The following is a 21738-nucleotide window of genomic DNA, read 5'->3' on the forward strand; positions in this document are numbered from 1 at the left end:
GTATCAATGTCAAGCACATGTTGGTTTAACTAGTTTCTGAATGCTGGCAGTGTGTTCTGGATTCTACAGGACAGTGTTGTGTTATAGTTACATCCATAATATGAAGTTAAAGGAATCCTGACATGCTGTATGCATTTCATACTGATTGCTAGTTCAGTGAACTGAAGCCCTTCCTGTTGACCTGCATTCTTGCTGCATGCAAAGGTACGCATGTGCAGTCGTTGCTGCTGTATACCTGGGAAGATCTTGCAATTCTGAAGCTGCCCTGTCTTGCTGCTTTTTGACCTTCAAATGGATGGTGATGAAGTAATTGGCTCTGCTAAAGAGCACATCTGTCACATGCTTGATGCAGGCATGCAGAGCCGATTTGCCTGATGTTGCAAATAACCAACTGCTGAGAGGTGGAATAATCCTTGGCATAAAATGCACGGTGATTGTCCGCAAGGCGGCAAGAGTGAGTGTCATCTAATGTTGTACTGCAGTTCGTATTGTAGCAGGTAATAAAAGTTTTGTGATGGCTCTCTGGTAAAGCAGAACTGCCCTCACACCACTCCTCACAGGTATGAAGTTCTTGACCTGCCCGCTGCCATGGGGTCGAGGCCCTGTGCCCGCTGCCATGGGGGCGGGGCCCTGTGCCTGCTGCCATGGGGGCGGACTTCCTGTCTTTTCTGTCTGCAGCTGTAGGTGTTTGGACACTTGCCGGCTCTTCTTCCTCCTCCTCTAGTCACGATCAGCTTCATGAGTAAGCCAGAGGTTTACCAGAAGCTCTGGTTAAAATTCCACAGTAGGCTTAGCCAGATAATTTTTCAGAGGATTTAATGTCTGTCCCAACAGCCAAGAGAAATCGATGACAGGCCACAAGCAATCATCACTAACAAACAAGTGATAAAACTGAAATTAGTTGATCCCTCGAGATATCAACTGGAAATGATACTTTCCTAGCCACAATTCCTGTGTCTATTGTGGAGCTGATGAGTGGGACAATAGAGACGTTAAAAATGGCAATCAAGTCCTTGGAAAAAGGTGCAGGACCTTCCTTTGGCAATATGAACTAGGTGCCAGATGGCTTTGGACAGGTATTCTGGGGACTAAATGGCCCTGGCCAAAACAGGACTGAGTGCACTCCTGGTGCAGAACACTGTTGGGTGAGATGGTGATTTAATTTTCTGGGCTCTAGCTCAATATTTTCATGATTGAAAGCAGATATGTGCCCATTGAAAACCGCGTGTAATATTTCCAGCTGCCTATTTCTAATTCGTATTTATCTCCCAAGTACAAGAAAAGTGTAACACTGGAAGTCTTTTAACTCTTAATAGTCTCAACCTGACTTTGCATTGCAGAAATGTTCACTTCCTTAGTACTTGACCAAACATTATTGGAGATAGAAACAGAAAATGCTGTAAATACTCAGCAGCTCGGGCAAAATCTCACGAGAGGAACAGATGCTCCTGATTTTGAGTGGTTCCAGCATTTTATGTTGTTTTATTTTGGATTTCCAGCAATGACCGTATTTGTTTTGTATTACTGGAGGTTTGTATGACTCAGTGCAGCTGTAGCTTTTTGCCAAGTTCTGTACTGTATCAGACCCACCCTGCTCTTCTGTAAGCCATATACTAGGAAACCGACCTAGGCAAATATGGGATGAATTCTTTAAACAGTACAAAACCTAATGACTATTCATTTGACCTCAGCTGCCTTTCTGATTTTAAATTGTGAAAGGGTCACTGCTGTATGTAGATAAATTCCCAAGAAGTGCAGAGCTTCTGAATATGGGATTGTTTAGAAGCAGAGGGCATTGAGGAGGATGTGTAAAATGAAAGGCCAATGTACGCTGGGCGGCAGTTAAACACTAGCTAATAAAAAAAACTGCATTTACTGCAAATGTTTTATTTTTCTGAAATCAACTTTATTCTTCAATATTCATTGGTAATCATACTTTTTGACCAGTCAGGAACATAATATAACAAGAGCGCACTTTTATGTTAGGATCACAGAATAGTATAACACAACAGGAGGTCATCTGGCCCATCGAGTGTCCACTGCTCTTTTCAAGAGCAGTCCTGTTAGTCCCATTTCCTTGTACTTTCTCCACATTTCTGCAATGATTTTCTCCTTTGGGTGTTCATCCAATTCCGATTTTGAAGGTTACTATTGAATAGTATCCATCATCCTACCGGGCATGCATTCCAAATCCTAAATACTTGTAGTGTGAAATCTTTTTTCATCTGATTCTTTTGCAAATCGCCTTAAGTCTGTGTTGGCTGGTTATCAAGCCTTTAGCATTTGGAAATGATGAGCAACTAACTAAGCCCTTCATGATTTTGAACACACTTATCGTATCTTCTCTTGGCCATTTATACTGTACAATATCGGCTTCTCCAGACTATGCACCTAGTGGTAATCTTGATCCTTCGAACTATTCCAGTAAATATTTTCTGAACCCTCCCTAAAACCTTCATTTTCTTTAATTGTGGTGCCCAGAATTGAACATGATACTTCAAGTGCGGCCATACTGGTGTTTTATATAAGTTCTGTATCACTTCCTGGCTTTTGTACACTAAGCCTCAGGATTCCATATATTTTGTTAGCCTGCTTTGCCACCTTCAAATATTTGTTCACAAACTCCCCCTAGCTTCTGTCCGGTGTCCCTATTAAAATGAGCATGTATTGCCTTTCTTCCCATCAAACTTTATCGCCATTCTTTTCTGCTTTGCAATTCATCTGCCATATGTCCACCCATTCTACCAGCCAGTATATATCGTAGTCAGGTTGATTACAATCTTTCTTGCTGTTTTATCATGGGTGGAAAGTTGTGCCATCCCTTCTGGTGAGTTTGGTGACTGGGGAGCTTATATTTGGGTGGGTGGGTGGCAGATGCATGCCCTGCTCCCTTCCTGTCTCTGCTTGATTAGTCTGCGATGCTAAGGCTCGTGGATGACCTTTCTGCCCCGCTGCAAATTGAGGCTCTTAAGTGGGCATTAATTGTAGACTTAAAGGCCTCCTCTCACCACTGCTGGTATTAATCTCTACCACCTTGAAGGACACGTAGCTGGTGCACATGGACACGAGCACCTGCAAGTTCCTCTCCAAGTCACACACCATCCTGACTTAGAAATGATCAGTTTCTTCACTGTCACTGGGTTACAATCCTGTAACCCCCTCCCTAACAGCACTGTGGGTGTACCTACACCCACAGGTACTGTAGTGGTTAAAGAAGTCGGCTCATCACCACCGTAGAATCATAGAATCCTACGGTGCAGAAGGAGGCCATTCGGCCCATCGAGTCTGCACCGACCACAATCCCACCCGGGCCCTATCCCAATAACCTCGTGCATTTTCCCTAGCTAGTCCCACTGATGCTAAGGGGCAATTTAGCATGGCCAATCCACCTAACCCGCACATGGGAGGAAACCGGAGCACCGGAGAAAACCCACGCAGACACAGGGAGAATGTGCAAACTCCACACAGACAGTGACCTGAGCCGGGAATCGAACCCAGGTCCCTGACGCTGTGAGGCAGCAGTGCTAACCACTCTGCCACCGTGCCACCCACGAACTCAAATGGGCCGTAAAGTGCCCTCTCGAGGGCAATTCCTAATGGGCAATAAAAATGCTGGTCTAGCCAGCAACGCCCACATCCCGTGAAATAATTTAAAATAAACGAAGCCATGCAGAAAGCACAAGTAAACTGTCAAACTATAAATGTAATAGGCTGGAGGAGGGTGGAAAAAGAGTAAAAAGGAAGGGGTGTGATAGGGAGGAATATAGGAGAGTTTTGATGGCAAAAGAGTTGGTAGGACTGCACCAAATGAGAGTGATAATATGACGAGTAAAGAAACAAGATGTGTCCAGAGACGGTGTGAACGATGACAGAATGATGTCCTTCTAAGCAAGAGAAAAACAAGATTAAAACTGAAGCGAGCAAAATTAGGGAAACAAAAAGGTTGAGTACAGATCAATTCTGGCCTTGGGTGACTGACCGTCAGTGTGGAGTTTGCTCATTCTCCCCGTATCTGTGTGAGTTTCTTCCGGGTGCTCCGGTTTCCTCCCACAGTCCAAAGATGTGCACCATTAGGTGGATTGGCCATGGGAAATTGCCCCTTAGTGTCCCAAGATGTGTAGGCTAGGGGGATTAGTGGGGTATATTATGGTTTAAAATTGTTGAACTCGAGTGTCGAGTCCAGAAGGCTGTAAAGTGCCTAATTGATAAATGAGATATTATTCCTCAAACTACATTGGAACCCTGCAGAAGGACAATAGATATCAGCGTTCGAGCAAGGTGGTGAATTAGAAAGCCATGTCACCGGACGATGCTCAAGGACATTCTCAATGGAGGTGCCCTCAAAGCAGGTACCCCCAATTTGTGTTTGGTCGTCCCATTGTAGAGGAGAATGCATTGTGAGCATGAATACAGTACATTTAATCAAAAGAAATACGCTTAAATTGGTGTTTGACCTGTAAGGAGTGTTTGTGCCTTGCACAATGAAGAGAGAGGAGGCAAAAACACAGGAGGTGCAACACCTGCCCTTTAATTTACAATGTTTTAAAAGCTTGCATTAAAGTTCAACACGGGTTCTTGTCCTGCGATTCCGTGTGCTCCACAGCTGCAGTTAGTTGTTGCCTTGAGTCATTCCTCAACAATTTGACACCAGGATCTCCTGTTCTATGTTACATGGATGTTAGGTTTCTCATCTGAATGGAAGCTGAACTTCTTTTCTCAGTTCCAGCATTTCACACAACACAAATCCTTTTTAAAAAGGATTGGCTAGTTTCTAGAATGACATAAAAGAAGAGGCCATTTGGCCCATAGTGCTTGTACTAGCTCTGTGAAAGAACTGTTCACTTAGCCCAATCCTTGACCCTTTTCCCTCATTTTAGTTGTCCATCTCTAGTTGCCCTTGTAGTGCAGTTGAGAATCAACCACATTGCTGTGGGTCTGGAGTCACATGTAGGCCAGATCAGGTAAGGACAGCAGATTTCCTTCCCTAAAGGACATTAGTGAACCAGATGGGTTTTTCCGACAACTGACAATGGTGTCATGGTCATCAGTTGAGTCTTAATTCCAGATATTTTTTATTGAATTCAAATTCCACCATCTGCCATTGTGGGATTTGAACCCGGGCCCCGAGAAAAGTAGCTGAGTTTCTGGATTAAGCTCAGCAAGAATACGACTAGGCCATTGCCTCCTTTAACCAACGACAGAGCAGTCCGTTTAACCCCAGTGGTGGGAAAGCTATTTGAATCGATAATTCTAAAAGCCACTGTTACTTACGCAAGGGTGGATTAATTATGGAAATCCAGCAGAGATTTTCTGAAGGGAAATTGTGTTTAAAAAGTGCAAGCAGATTAATTAATACGGTAACAGAGGGTTGATAAGGGTAACATGGTTGATGTGCTGTAGATGGATTTCCAAAGGACACTTGATAAAGCACCATGTTAACTGGGGTCTGGACAGAGTAGATAAGAGAGAAACTGTTGCCATTGGCAGAAGGATCGGGAAACACCGATTTAAAGTGATTGACGAAAGAAGTAACAGTGACATGAGGAAAAAAATCTTTCTTACACAGCACGTGCTTAGGATCTGGAATGCACTGCTTGCAAGTGTGGTGGAGGCAGATTGAACCGAGTCCTCCAGAACAGTTCTGAAGGGAACAACAATTGCAGGGCGATGTGGGTACGGGGGTGGAAAGTCAGTGGTCTGGAACTAGTTTCTCTTGCTGAGAACCAGCATGAACATGAAGGGCTAAAGGGTGCCTCTGTGCTGTAACAATTCTATGGCTGGAATTTTCCAGCCCTTCACGCTGGTGGGATCTTTCAGGGTCCTATTGGTGTGAACGGACATTTCGTTGGTTCATCAACCCTGCTGGAGGTGAACCCGCCATGTGGGGGCTGGATAATTCCAGCCATGTGGGGGCTGGATAATTCCAGCCATGTGGGGGCTGGATAATTCCAGCCATGTGGGGGCTGGATAATTCCAGCCATGTGGGGGCTGGATAATTCCGGCCTAGAACTCAAAGTCTTATCTCAAATTCCCTTTTTTGAAAGTTTCTGTTGATTCTTCTTCTCACCACTCTTTCTTTCAGGTTGTGTATTTAGATCATAATTTAAAACAAAAACAATGTCCTCATCCTGTCGTGTCCCCCCCCCCGCCCCGGGCCCCAGGCCCCAGGATTCTTTTCCAGTTATCTTAAATATGTGTCCTCTGGTTATCAACTCTCCTGTCAGCTAAGATCGATTCTTCCCAACCACTTCATCCAAAGCATTCCTGATTGTTACTCAGAATAGTAACCAATGCTGGGAGGTTTTCAATTTAAATTAACTCCCCCCATGGACATGGGCACAGAGCTGAAGTTGCAGGAAGTGATCAAAGGTATGGTTGAAGAGACAGACGTGTGGTTTATTTATTTTATTTGTGCATGGGACTTGAGAGTCACCGACAAGGCCAGAATTAATGCCCATTCAGAACTGTCCTTAAGGTCGTGGTGAGCAAGATCTTGAATTGAGGGCCAAATAGCCAGCAGTTGTCAGTGAAGATGGTGACGTTGGATCTCTGGGGGAGTTGAAATTTGTGTAGGGTGGGGTTGAGAGACTGGAAAGGAGTACGTTAGTGCTGTAGAGGGTGATGGTAACAAAGGTGGAGAGGGGGCTTCCAGGAGTGGTCGGGATGAGGTAGTTTCAGCAACTAGGAACACACATTTTTGCTGGTCTTTCTTCACCTATGAACCTTGGACAGTGAATGTGGAGGTGGGTGGGAGCTATTGCACCAGGTGTACATACACAAATAGACATGCCCCGGGAGTTACTGAGGAAAAGTAGGAATTTGGACATTAAAGCAAAATACTGCGGAAGTGGGAATCTGAAACAAAAACAGAAGTTGCTGGAGAATCTCAGCAGGTCTGACAGGATCTGTGGAGAGAGCATAGAGCCAACGCTTCAAGTTGGGATGACCCTTCGTTAGAGCTCAGATCTATGTGTAGGAATCTGGGCAGTTTGTTTGGTTTCCTCATTTTTACGTAATGCTATAATTAAGAAGTTTACAGTCATCCTTGTAACTGTGGATTCAGTAGTGACTAGTCACCATGGTAACTTGGCATCACTTGTGTGATGATGACTTATCCATTCATAACCAACCCATTCATCTGTGATGCTTCATGCTGATACGATTTCCCTCCTTCTTTGAAGTGAATTTTCTGTCTGTCCTATTGTGCCCAGTCTCAAAAGTAAAATCCACAGTTTGGAGCCATTGGCATGATAATATATTTGTTATTAAACATACATCACTCTGGACCATCTTTCAGTCTTGTGTAGTCGCAAGAATCGGCTTTTACAAGCACAGCTTTTACAGACACAAATGCAATGTCCATCTAGAGTGCCTTCCACAACCTCCAGGTGTCCCAAAGCAGTTCACGGTCATCAAAACTCTATTTGATGTTTTGTCAATGTTGTAATTTAGAGAGAGGAAGTGGCTAATTTTGGGAAATGGGCCAGCTGATTTACACACCAGGAGATCCCATGAACAGCGTAATATTAATTTTTTTTTTACCCCCTTATGAGCTGGTCATTTGGTGATTGTGACCATGGGTTACCACTCCACAAGCACCATCCAGTTCTACAATACCTTGTGGATGTGCCAGCTCTCCAGATTGGAAATGGAAAAGGGCAACCAGGCTCCTTGTATTCCTTACTTTCTATCCACACGGCTGGGAGCAGTGAATAGTGATTTCCTGGGGGAACTGTTAGTTTCCTGTTCCCAGCCCAAGGATCCTCAGGCCAATGCTATCACTAAATCTGCTACACTGGCTGAAATCAGCAAATGCAGTAGAAGCCAACAATTGAACCCAGGGCTTTTGGCCTTGTATAACTTAAGCACACCAGCTGTTGTGTTCTGGCCACTTCCTTCAGCTGTTTCCATTTTGGAGAAGCAGTTTTTTTTTGATTTAAGGATGTGAATTCATCCTCTTATTAGTTTTTTTCTTGTTTAAAAATGTTAGGCAACAGGGTTTCTAGGTAACTTGCCATGTGTCTTCAATTCCCAGCATTGCCATACATCCCCGCCTGTCTCTCCTTGGTTAATTACTGTTTGGAATGCTATGCTGGGCAGGGTATAAAAACTCTTGGCCTCAGCGAGGAAATAAATCAGGCATATCTTTCATGGGTGGCACAGTGGTTAACACTGCTGCCTCTCAACGCTAGAGACCCTGGTTCGATTCCCAGTTTGGGTGACTGTGTCTGTGCAGAATCTGCATGTTCTCCCCGTGTCTGCGTGGATTTCCTCCAGGTTTCTCCAAAGATGTGCAGGTTAGGTGAATTGGCCAGACTCAATTGCCCCTTAGTGTCCCAAGATGTGTAGGTTAGGGGGATTAGCCATGGTAAGTACACGGGGTAACAGGGATCGGGGATAATGGGGGGAGGGGAGGGTGTGGGGACAGACCTGGGTAAGATGCCCTTTTGGAGAGTCAGTGCAGACTTGATGGGTCTGCACTCTTTCTGCATTGTAGGGGTTCTATGGTTCATGCACTTGATCCTTGCAAACAAATTAAGCATTTTATTTGAAGGAATACACGAGTAAGGCTATTTCATAGAATCATAGCATCCTATAGTACAGAAGGAGGCCATTGCACCAACCACAATCACACCCAGGCCCTATCCTCATAACCCCATGCATTTACCCTAGCTAGTCCCCCTGACAGTAAGGGGCAATTTAGTATGACCAATCTGCCTAACCCGCACATCTTTGCTCTGTTTGGGCTATTTGTTGGCTTAAAAATATTCTTTGTGAGGATGTGGTTGGCAGCAGCAAAGCCAGCGTTTATTGCCCATCCCTAGTTATCCTTGAAGATGGCATTGAGGCACATTCTTGAGCTGCTGCAGTGAGAGTGGCGAAGATACTTCCACTAGGTAGGGAGTTCCTCGATTTTTAAATGATAATGGCTGGGATTTTCTGCCCTCGCCCGCAGCTGGGATTCTCTGACCATGTCAGTAGCTGGGATTCCCCGGTCCAGCTGCTAGAAATGGAAATTTGTCTGAGTGCCAAATTCTCTGTTCTTGCTGGCAGTGGTGGTGGGGTGATAATTCCAGCCAACGTATCTCCAAATTGGATGGTGTGTGACATAGAGACAGACTTGGATCGTTCCCTGCATTGACTCCCTTGTCTTTCTGGGTGGTGAAGGTCACAAGTTTATATCTGGGAGTATTCAATTAGAAGTGAACACAATGTGTGCAGGTTAAAGAAAAACTGCTTTCTGATTATTAAATTTAATTAGCTCATTTATTTGACTGGACTGTAATAATTTGTAATGTGACTTTCTCGAGGATGATTCAGAACTTGCATTGTACAATTTTTCCTTTGGGAGGAGGTGGGATTACCGGAAGGAATATAGATACTAGCCAAAAGTCAGATTTTCCCATCAGTGGAAATGCGTAGGTCATCTGAGGATTCTGCCAAACTGTCAGAGTTCCAGCAGTCCCAGCAGCCACAGTTTTAGCTGTCGAGTGACAGGGACATTCCAAAGCTGCAGCATGTGACATTGCCATCTATGAGATTAGTATAATTGACTAATTTGCTGGGTGTAAAGTAAAAACATTTATGTGCTCTGCACAGCTAAGGTACCCTGCTGAATGCTCAAATATAAGCTCATTGCGGCCCAAAGAGTTGTTTATAGTGACACTGAAGTTTCTGGCTTTTTCAGTGCAAGTGCAAATAAAATACGGCAAACTAGCTGTACTGGTATCCCAGCTAGGTAATTCAGCGAATAACCAAATCACAAAGGTCCCAGCTGTGATCCCTGGGTTACACCGAGTTGACTGGTCTCAGCTCGGGTGAAGATAGGGATATTAATCTGGATTTGGAATACCCTGTTCGTAGAATCCCTACAGTGCAGAAAAAGGCCATTCCTCCCATCGAGCCTGCACTGACAACAATCCCACCCAGGCCTTATCCCCGTAACCCCACGCATTCACTCTGTTAATCTCCCTGACACTAAAGGGCAATTTAGCATGGCCAATCCACCTAACTCACACATCATTGGGCTGTGGGAGGAAATCTGAGCACCTGGAGGAAACCCACGCAGACACGGGGAGAAAGTGCAAACTCCCAGAGGCAGTCACCCTAAGCTGGAAATGAACCTAGGTCCCTGGTGCTGTGAGGTAGCAGTGCTAACCACTGTGCCACCATGCTGCCCATTGGCACATGGGTGTCCACCACCTCGTCTCTCCGTACGCATCGAACAGTCCAATGTGGCTCACTTTTATGGTTCAGGATGAGGTATAACAGGCAACCAATGCCAATGGAACCGCACCTCAGCAAGAGAGCAGATGCAAAATGCAGATAATCAAGAAAGTTCTGCCATTGATCATTTAATGACGAGCTGATCTGTTCCCCCTTCTCCGAGAATCAACGATATCTCTCTACTTTCGGTACTCGGAGACAACAACAAGTTTCATTACTAGATAATGACCCGCCTCACTGGTGGCAGCCGACGGAGAGAAAGAGTGTTTATGATGTATTTTGAGTTGCATGTGTGTCTAATTATTTATAATTTTTGTTTCCAAAGGTCTTGTTTAACTTGTGGTATTTTATATTTGTTTCAGATTGCATGTTTGGTTCCAGCTGACGCGTTTCAGTTGTACCAGCAACTGAAATTTGAACGAGGTGTGCAACTTTTTTTTAATATATGCAACAGCATGATGTCTTGGGTTCCTGCGCCGGGGATGCTGTTACCTTCTGATTCTCAAAGCAACTCGCGCCTAAAATCACTGCATCTGCTGGGGGTGTCAGTGGGCTTTTATTTTACATTGTTACAGGTATAGGGTGGGATTTTCCAACCGAGCTCGCCCCGGGACTGGAAAATCCCGCCCAAGGTCAACAGATCTTTGCATCGTCCGTGTCCCGCCCACTACGATTCCCGTGGCGGGCGAGATGGGAAAATTCCGCCCACAACCTTTCACATCCTTGACATCTTCAGCCTTTTGTCTAAGATCAAGCCCAAGATGGGATGCAATGCCTCATCTTGTCAGCTTTGGATCTTGTTTGTCTCCCTTATGGGGGACCATGAATTGAATTCAATTGGATTTTGAATTTGGTTTTTGGAACAAGCAAGGAATGGATTTGGGTTTTCCCCGGTCCATTCTGAGCATTGGTTTTGTAACTTTAAGGATGAGGTAGCAAGCTGAGATGACTTGTTTGTGCTTTGCCTATATTGCACTCAAATTTTGCTTCACTTCTCTCCTGATTCTTTCGTTATTTTCCCACACTTACTTTGTTAGCTTCTCGAATACTTTGCACACTGTTCAATGTGATATGTCAGACAAGTGGTCTCTCTTCAGACTTGGACGTAAGGTAAAATGTGGTTTTATTACTTGCACATTGAGCCATGATTTACATCCAGAAAAAAAAAATTGTTAAATTCTTGGAAAGTTTCTACTTTGATCTCGAGAATGAAAGGAAGCATAGAAAGAGAAGTTTGCCACTCCATTTCACTTCTTCCAGTCTTGCGTACTACCCTGATTACTTAATCTCCTTCTACAGTCCATGTGTAAATGGTCCTATAATGGAGTCTATCCTGACTACTTAATCTTCCCCAGTCTATTAACAACCAGTCATATCACAGGCTCTGCACCAATTATTTAATCTGCTGGTGGAAAATTCTGTGAAAATTGCATCTCCCCGCCACCCCGGCCCGAAAAAGATACTCAAGTGAATCTGCAACATATCCATTCATCCCTCCCATTCCTACCGTTCAACAATGGCCGTTTGCTTTCAGCGTTCATTTAATCTGTCCAAGAAGCTGTTATCGAGGTGAATATTGGCACCCACAGGAAGTCCAGCGTGGAAAATTGCAGGCGTACAACCTGTGACTTTTAATCAGCTAAAGTTGCAATTAATGGATGCAAAAAGTCATGAGCTGCGCTCGCTCGTGGAATTTCTCCTTTTGAGCAATTCTGCATCTGGGAATCGCCCTTCGTGTTCCTTTGAGCATCTCTGTTTATACAGGTTCCTATGATGTTCAATCCCATTCTTGACCAGGGGACGTTTAACCACAAGCTGACTCTGGCCATAGGATGTAGGAGTAGAAATAGGCCATTCGGCCCATTGAGTCTGCTCTGCCATTCCGTGAGATCATCATTAATAGGCTGAATGATTGTTTCTGCTCCTACCCCTTATGGTCTTATGGTCAGAGTCAGCTTGTGGTTGAGCTGCTATTACTCTCCGTGTGTGGGGGGGCTGGTGGGAAATGAACGTGGAAGTTTATTCTCACTTGTGGCAAATGCTACCGTCTGTACTGAATCATAGAATCCCTACAGTGCAGAAGGAGGCCATTCAGCACATCGAGTTTGCACTGAACACAATCCCACCCAGATCCTATTCCCATAACTCCTCATATTTACCCTGTTAATCCCCTGACACGAAGGGGCAATTTAGCATGGCCAATCAACCTAACCCGTGCACCTTTGGACTGTGGGAGGAAACCGGAGCACCCGGAGGAAACCCACGCAGGCGCGGGGAGAATGTGCAAACTCCACACACAGTGAACCGAGGCTGGAATTGAACTGGGGCCCTGGCACTGAGAGGCAGCAATGCCAACCGCTGTGCCACCATGCTGCCCTGTAATGATTATATTACATAAACTAGGTAGTGAAAAACCTAATGACCATCCCATTGAGCAGCCGAGTTTCTTTTTCAGCCAAAATATTGATGCTAAGGAGCAGATGGGCTGACAGCTGAGGAAATGACCACCTTTGGTTCTGGGACAGTACTAAGTTAATCTGAAATGACAGTATGAGTGCTGCATTGGCCTCAGTGTCACTGCATTATAAAGGGAGGAAAACCAGCTAGAATCCTGTTCCTGATTAATATCCAGCAACTGTTGCTGGAAGTTTGCATGAGATTATTGAGTGGGGACAGATTGGGTTCACTGGTGATGCTTTGCAGCCAAAAACCTGCTGGTGTGTACTGTCAATTCTTGCACTCGAATAGTGGTTAATTCAGCATGACACCAGAGCCCAAAAAACTATGTCCAGTGAGGGTGGTCCATACTTTCAGTAATCCAACCATCTTTGGAATGGGGTCAGGGCTTTCAATAGTCCAGTGGGGTAGGGGGGGGCGGGGGTGGGGTGGGGGGGCAGGGCTTTCTAAAATCCAGAGGGGGAGGGATTGTTCGCTGCTTTCAGTAGACCAGTGAGGAAGGGGTTTATTCAATGCTTTTGATAGTCCCAATGAGGGGTGGTGAGTACTTCCAATTGACCCGGTCACTGCCTTCAGTGGAGGGCAAATAAGAGTGGTACAATGGATGCTAGAGGGGGTATAAACTGGTCTCTGTTTGGAAATGGAGAAGTGATAAGCCTCACTTGAATATAATTGTCCTCTTTGTTGCAGCAATGTGCTAGATAATGTACCTTATCTATTTCATGAGTTCTTCTGACACTTGGTAAATAGCGACCATTTCTCTCTAACTCCTCTGGGCAATTTTTCTTAATCTATACATCCTCCATCAAATATTGCTGAGATATCTCTGATGATATATTACTAGTGGAACAGAATCCGCTCGATTGTTAGTTGGCACAGTGCTCTCTCTAAGTTGTTTCACCTGAGGCTCAAGCGGTTCTCCTCAATGGATTAAAAATTTCTCGTGTTACTTTCCTCAAACCAGTTGTTGCTTGTGACCCCCATAAACTGCAAAGTTTCCATTCCAATTGTTGTTCCATCAGTGTGGGCATTATCAAATACTGATGATGCAGAGCACACTGGTTTTTACTGTTATCTGCTAATATTAAAATAAAGGCTCAGAATGACCAGGGAAGAACCCTCACAAATATAGGTGAAGTCTTGCATTTGGAATTTATTTCCTGTAGGCGTCACACTCTCCCTTTAACCCTTTCTAGGTAGATGACACTCACATGTATCATGATTGGGAAAAAGCTCCTCCTATTAACAGACCGTGTAACTAGTTCATTATCCTCCTTCACATGTCCCCTTCAGCAGATTCTGATCATTGCATAAAGCACTTCTTTCTTTGTGATAATTGCCTCTTTCAGTTGAAGTATGGTACAGTTGTAGAATGCCTTCCTAGGTATTGGGGTTATTTTCCATTGCCGTTTTCCACACATTCGCTGCCCTCAAAATGCCATACCTTTCCGAGAAATGGAAAATCTAGGGAAGTCCCTGTTGCAGGGACCCGGGTTTGATTGCCGGCTTGGGTCACTGTCTGCGTGGAGTTTACACACAAAAATAACTCCGGGAACACTGGATAAAAGCAAATTACTGCAGATGCTGGAATCTGAAACCAAAAGAGAAAATGCTGGAAAATCTCAGCAGGTCTGGCAGCATCTGTAAGGAGAAAAAAAGAGTCCAGATGACCCTTTGTCAAAGCTAAAAGGCATAGAAAGTGGGAGATATTTATACTGCAGGAGGAGGGAATGAAAGATGAGTCAGAGACACAAAAACAAGGGGAAAGGTAAGAGGCGCTTATCCTCGCAATAAAATGCACAGCAGTTGATTTAAAACCAAACATTTAACAATTGCTTCACTTAGGTTGATTTTTAATATTCATGTCTAAGCTCTTGAGAAGAGGGTTATCCAATCCACAACAGTGAAAATTAAAACAAACACACAATGATACATTACCTGGGTGAGGGAGAAAAACTAACGCAACTGCTGATAAAATCTAATTTTTCTAATATCTAGAGGGTTAGGATTGAATATAGTTTGCACTCAATTAATCGTTGGTATTGAGAATTTGCTTAATGTCTCTTCGTTTTATTTTTAGAAGTCCATCTGGATCCCTCCAGGACGTGGTGCCCCAGAGTTCAGTGTCAGGCTGTGTGCCAGATTGACGCGGCTGATTCTCATCAGGCTGTACCAGTACAATGCCCCTCCTGCCACATCCAGTTTTGTTCCGTTTGCAAGGCCAGCTGGCATCCAGGGCAAGCATGTCAAGAGAGCCAGTCCTTCATGTCCTCAAAAGCGGATGATGCTGGGTAAGAATTATGAAGCAGGAAACAGTATCCTTCCGATTCTCAGAATAAGCAACACTTTGGATGGGATCCCCACCCCGATGCGTATTTTCCGGTGGTGGAGGTGGTCCCCATTTGCAGGCGAGTCCTGCTGATCTTTATGGGTTTTTTTGGCATGCCCCGCACCCTCCGCTGCCAGGCAACACGCGCGGAGGGTTGCCCTTGAATTCAGCATGGCCAGTACACCTAACCAGCACGTTTTTCGGACTGTGGGAGGAAACCGGAGCACCTGGAGGAAACCCACGCAGACATGGGGAGAACGTGCAGACTCCGCACAGACAGTGACCCAAGTCAGGAATCGAACCTGGATCCCTGGCACTGTGAGGTAGCAGTGCTAACCATTGTGCCACCAGGCTACCTTGACAGCTGCAGCCAGGGTTTTTAAAGCTTAAAGAGCAGGGGATTTAATAATCTTCAGATGATGACAGTATGATTAACCTTATTCCCCCTTCAAGAGCCTCTGGGTGGAATTTTCCAATCATTCTGCAGTGTGTTTTCTGGCAGTGGAGACAGCTCGCCATTGGCCGCTGGCAGGATCTTCCGGTCCCACCGATGTCTATGATAATATGCGTGGCTCACCTATCTTGCCACTGGGGGACGGGCTGGAAGATCCTGCCGACAGGAAGAGTTGGAGAATCCCGCTGCATATGCCCACCCCATAACTTCGTATACTCCTACGTTGCAGATTAAGTCTTTTGCAGCAGCCAAATTGGGGTCTGCTTGTACTCAGCACTGAGTTCAAATGGCCAGGCTGGGTCTAGGTTTACCTTGTGTGTGCATTTCACCCTGCCTGCTTTTTCCATTGGCAAAAACTGGATCTATCAGAAGTAAGAGTGGGACTTCACATCTGGGTCACACCCGCCACTTTGGAAGCTCCAATCCAGGTCATGGAGTCCTTAGACCAATTAACAATTAATCATTTGACGTGGATCAGACTATAGTCAATCGCTTTTGATGTTTATGTATATTTGAAAATTCCAAAATGAGACAATATTCAGAGAATGATTTTTTTTGATGGCAACTAATTTGTTTATATCCCGGGTGTTAATTATGAAATCATCTGATTATATTGTGTAGTAATTCTGATACGCTCTAGTATACATTAGGATTTTTTTAGAGATTGGCCGTAGTCTGTTTATTCTTTCCAAGTTATAAGGTTAAAGTTACATTTTAATATATTCTAACACATCTTCTTTGTCTTTTGCCTCTTTTTCTGATAGGGTTTCCACCAGCCAGGACACCGATGCTCCCATTAAACAATGTCCGGTGTGTCATATCTTCATAGAACGAAATGAAGGTTGCGCCCAAATGATGTGTAAAAACTGCAAGCACACCTTTTGCTGGTACTGTCTTCATAATCTGGATGTAAGTGTCTTCCTCCAAGAAGCTGTTAGTCACTCAATTCGTATTCTTATTTTATTTTTCTATTTTATTTATGTCACAAGTAGGCTTACATTAACACTGCAATGAAGTTACTGTGAAAATCCCCTAGTCGCCACATTCCAACACCTGTTCGGGAACACTAAGGGAGAATTTAGCATGGCCAATTCACCTGACTAGCACATCTTTCGGACTGTGGGGAAAACCCACACAGACATGGGGAGAACGTGCAGACTCGGCACAGACAGTGACCCAAGTCAGGAATTGAACTCGGGTCCCTGGCGCTCTGAGGTAGCAGTGCTGACCACCGTGCTGCTTCTAATTTTGTTGGAAAGTTATGGTCTAGGCAAAAGTGTTCACGGGACTGATCTGATATGCATTTGCCCCCCCATCCTGGCCCCACCATTGGAGGTTGTGCCTTCAGTTGCCTAGTATAACATTGAACTGCACGGATGGAGGCCACTTAACCTATCTTGAACCATGTTATGAACTGTAATCTGCTCCACACAAAACATAGTTCATTAGCTAACTGTTTATTATTTGTGGATTCTATGGAGAGGATTTTCCGACTCTTCCTGCTCGCGGGTTCTTCGGGTCTCGGTGACAGTCAACCCTATGCCGCGGGTCTCCCGTGGGCGGAGAGTATGAATAAGGGGGAAATCCTGTTGACAGTGGTGCGGTCAGAAGATCCTGTTGCTGGCCACCGCTACAAAACACTGCGTGTAGGGGATGCGGAAAATTCCATCCCAATGAAAGGCAAAAGAAATTCAGTGAGGGCCTCGTTAATTCATCTTCGCAACATGAGAATAAACCCTTCCAGGTTGCTCAGCAGATTGTGGGGTCAGTTTGCACCGTTGCCTCACTGGGTAGATTTCTCTTTTAATCTGTCTCCTTTGATGATAACTTTCCTGTTAGTTTTTGCATATTTACTCAAAATCCTTCATAATTTTGCACATTCTCCTCGTGTCTGCGTGGGTTTCCTCCGGGTGTTCCGATTTCCTCCCACACTCCAAAAATGTGCAGGGTTAGGTTGAATGGCCATGCTAAATTGACCCTTCGCATGAGGGGATTAGCAGGGTAAAAACGTGGAGTTACGGGGATAGTGCTTGGGTGGAATTATTGTCGGTGCAGGCTCACTGGGCCGAATGGCCTCCTTTTGTAATGTAGGGATTCTATGATCTCAATTAAATCTGTCTCTAGTTTTCGTTAGTCTTGGGAGAACAGTTGCAGCATCTATACCATGGTATAGAAACCCCTCTACCCCACTGTCACCCTTTCCTCCTCTCTGTTTCCCCCTCCGCCTTAAAACTCTATTTAACCTAACTTTTGGCCACTCTTCCTTGTGTCTCCATTTTGTTCTTTGAGATCCTTTCTTTTTATTAAAGCTCTCATGAAGCTTTGGGATATTTTCAATGTTAAAGACGCTCTGCGAATTCAAGTTGTTGTTGTTACTGCAGTGGCGGTAGTAAATGTAATTCTGTGCTGTGCTTCAAACATTATTTGAATTAATGTCATTTGAATTAATCTCTGTAACCCAGCAAACAAAACCACATGCAAATCTTCAGATCCAGTATTATTGATGACCAACTGGTATTGAACGAACACATTGTTGATGACACTCAGTAGAATGTGGCAATTCAATATAGTTTATTCAGATGCAGACAATTTGTATCTTTCAGAATGACATTTTCTTGAGACATTATGACAAAGGTCCATGTCGCAATAAACTTGGCCATTCCAGGGCCTCCGTTATTTGGAACAGAACCCAGGTGAGTGGCCCAACGGAGAAGGTGGAACCACTTAAATTCTGCATTGATGTGTTATGTGGAGATAATGGTCTAGAAGTGCAGGTGTGAAGTACTCTGCAGGATATCTGGTAACTAGTGCAGATTGAATTGGGTCTATACAGCTTGAACTATTCCCTCCTCCATCTGGGGATGAACTTAGTCCTTGACCCCGTGTGAGCAGCACCACAGGGGACTGACACGTGTTGGTGTGTTTGTGCATTAATGAGAGAAATTATAGTTAGCATGAAATATGATGATGCTACAAGTGATTGTCATAGAATCCCTACAGTGCAGAAGAAGGCCATTCGGCCCATTAAGTCTGCATCAACTACAATCCCACCCAGGCCCTATCCTTATAAACCCCGCCCCCCCTCGATTTACCCTGTTAATCCCCCTAACCTACACCTCTTGGGATGCTAAGGGACAATTTAGCATGGCCAATCCACCGAACCTGCACATCTTTGGAGTGTGGGAGGAAACCAGAGCACCCAGAGGAAACCCACACAGACACGGGGAGAACGTGAAGACTCCACACAGTGACCCGAGGCTGGAATCGGACTCTGGTCCCTGGCGCTGTGAGGCAGCAATGTTAACCACTACACCACCGTGCCGTGATTAGAAATATATAAATCAAAGCCCTATGTGCTCTACAAAAATTATTGGTGGTTCCTTTCTGGTGCAAACTTCAGGATTCAATTTGGATGTTTAAATGTTTTTTTTTGGAAAAAGCAGAAAGTGAGGAAGATGACAAGTGGGCTCGCAATCCTCCTGCATTGGAAGATAAGCTCTGGTTCTTATCATTAAAATATTCTTTATTTGGAAGTTCCTAGTGCTGATGTATCTTACCAATTGAAGAAGAAAGCACTTGGGGTTTGAATCTGAGTCTTGGTGTCTGAGCAGCTCGAGTCACTGATCCTGTGCATGATGGAAACACTAAGGCCTTTTCTTCCTTCTCTCCTTTGCAGGTTGTCGGGATCCTCTTTGGTCTAGGTCTTATTGTACTGGTCACATCTCCGCTCCTCCTCCTGGCCTCCCCTTGCATCGTCTGCTGTGCCTGCAAGTCCCTCAGAAGTAAGAGGAAACACCATGGCCCGCCATCTACTTAAAACTGAGGAAAGCCCCCGATCCAATGTCCTTCTGGTGGCAAGACTTCACCTGAGAGAATGATCAGGCGAGTGGAGAAGTGCCTGTTGGATCAGTGCTGCGGAAGCACATATAATGTAGATTATGTCGGGGGAACGGGTGTTGGGGTAGCTTAGATTGTGGATATATCATTGTAGTAACTGAAGGAAACACATCACACCAAAGTGAAGTTGGCGGATGTGTTTTGACATTGCCCAACTGTCTTTATACTGCAAGCTGCTGCAGTCCACATTTCTTAATAATCTGTGGATAACTGTACGTTCTCAGTTAGTTGTTATACCCCCCCCCCCCCTACCTCCCCACCCAGATCCATTGATTTGTTTGGCCGCCTTGGGACGGGATAAGATTCTCAATCCCAACTTCCTCCCTCCCCTGGTCAATGCAGTGTTTGACCAGAGGTAAAATTACTACAATCAGTAACATAAAGGGATTCATATGGAAGGGGCAATTTGAGGCTGGAACTCAGAGCTATCTGTCCCTTTTGGATGTGAGAAACTGCATGGTTTTACCACGAGGCCCACACTCTGATGTTTGGACGATGGTTGTTGTTTTGTTCGTGCACTTATAGACTTTGCTTTTCCCCCAAACACTAACTTCTTTGTCATTGCGAGCTCTCTGTGTTATGTGCTGATTATGTGCAAAAGCACCAGTCATGCACAGAATCATAGAATCCCTACAGTGCAGAAGGAGGTTATTTAGCCCATTGAACCTGCACCGATGACAATCCCACACAGGCCCTATCCCCATACCCGAAACCCCAAGTATTTACCCTGCTATCCCCTGACACTGTGGGCAATTTAGCATGGCCAATCAATCTAACCCGCACATCTTTTGGACTGTGGGAGGAAACTGGAGCATCTGGAGGAAACCCACACAAACACAGGGAGAACAAGGCCGGAATTGAACTTGGGTCCCTGGCGCTGTGCGGCAGCAGTGCTAACCACTGTGCCACTGTGCCAGTTGAATGACAATCTTGGGCAGCTTACCTCAATTATGACTGAATGAATGTCAAAATTCTTAACGTTGGTGCGGATTTCAAGAAGCTTTTCTGTGTTTATCTATTTGGTGTTGTTGGTCCAGGATAAGAAGCTTCATATACTGGACTTTCTCTTCCCCTTCTCCCCCACCCTATCCCCCTACCACAGTATATATTGCACTTTGTTATGTTTTACTGTTTTCTAACATCGCTCCCCCTCCTTCCCCACACATACACACTGGAGACCGCAGTGGGTGGGAGTGGGGGAGTCGGGGGTGGCCTGGAAGAATGTCTTTAGTTTGAATTGTGTTAAGTACTTTGTGAATCATGGGACACACTTGAGAAACAGTTCCAAAGCCTGGTAGTCTAAAGATGCAATGAGGTTACTGCATCTTTTTTGGGATCCTTAGGAAGCTCTTATTATATACTTTTGATAATTTATTAAATATCCTTAATTTAAATCCTAAGGTAAGAAAGTCACATAGCGAGAACTTGCATGCCGTTCTGACAAGGGCACAAGCTGTGGCCCTGTTTTCCCCATGCTTACCCTGCCGAAACGGATAGACTTCACCTAAGAAGGATCAGTGGGAACACTACTGATGGCTGCAGCTGGCATCTTGAGCACAATGTAACAGCAATAGAGTTGCCACCTCTGGTTGGAGGTCAGTTTTCATCACATGATCTCCTGCTTTTAATGGGTTGCTCATCATCTTCCCCCATTTTCCAGGACTCAGTAGAAATATAGTGGAAAAGGAATTGGGGGACAAACACACAACTTACCTTTTTCAATGCTTCGATGACTCCCCCCCCCCTCTTCCCGGACACAGCAAGTGTCCTGAATATTCCTCTTCAATTTCAAAAGAGACCAGGACAATCATGGAGGATTGGCAACTCCTGGGCTGCAGTCAGCTTCACTTGAGTAATGGAAAGGCCACTTACAACTGCTCTTGCAGTCCACGTCATTGACCATCTTATGATGCCTGTTCTCATTGTCATAAAATGATAAGAACAATATTGTAAATCCATGCACTTTATATCTGTGTATATACATATATATATATATATATATATATAACTCTCCATATAATTGTGCCATATTGCTGAATAATGTTCAAAGTTTGTAAGAAAATAAAAGTTTGGAAGCTTGTGTATATTTTTGTTTGATATTAAAATAAATCCTATTACTTATCCTGGTGTGTTGCTTTTTATTGACATTTGGCTGCTATCCTCAGCACGTCACTATAATATTGGAAGAACTAGCTTCAGTCTCACTGAACAGTATGGCATTGATATTCCTAGTCCGGCCTGGGGTTTATTGCAAGCTGCCTTCCCCCTCGCCCGTGATCTTCAGCAGATTTACTGTTTCATTCTTTTCTGGGCCTTGGTTAAAATTGTCTGACGCTGATCTGAGCTGGGAACCTGGAGCTCTCCGCGCTTGCCT

At 44.6% G+C, this 21738-nt stretch overlaps 1 protein-coding gene across 1 annotated transcript in view; it reads left to right on the forward strand.

Annotated features, from left to right (window-relative positions):
* The window catches only part of LOC144511566 (E3 ubiquitin-protein ligase RNF144B-like), a 59302-nt gene extending 37843 nt beyond the window's left edge, over window positions 1–21459 (forward strand). The window contains exons 4-8 of the mRNA XM_078241907.1: window positions 10590–10650; window positions 14765–14975; window positions 16232–16376; window positions 18071–18160; window positions 19144–21459. Of these exons, the coding sequence (XP_078098033.1) occupies window positions 10590–10650; window positions 14765–14975; window positions 16232–16376; window positions 18071–18160; window positions 19144–19284 (648 nt within the window). The 3' untranslated portion in view covers window positions 19285–21459. The remainder of the gene's footprint in view (window positions 1–10589; window positions 10651–14764; window positions 14976–16231; window positions 16377–18070; window positions 18161–19143) is intronic.
* The last annotated feature ends 279 nt before the right edge of the window (window positions 21460–21738 follow it).

This window comes from Mustelus asterias, chromosome 2, assembly GCF_964213995.1.
Source record: "Mustelus asterias chromosome 2, sMusAst1.hap1.1, whole genome shotgun sequence".
In the NCBI taxonomy this organism is placed as follows: Eukaryota; Metazoa; Chordata; class Chondrichthyes; order Carcharhiniformes; family Triakidae; genus Mustelus; species Mustelus asterias.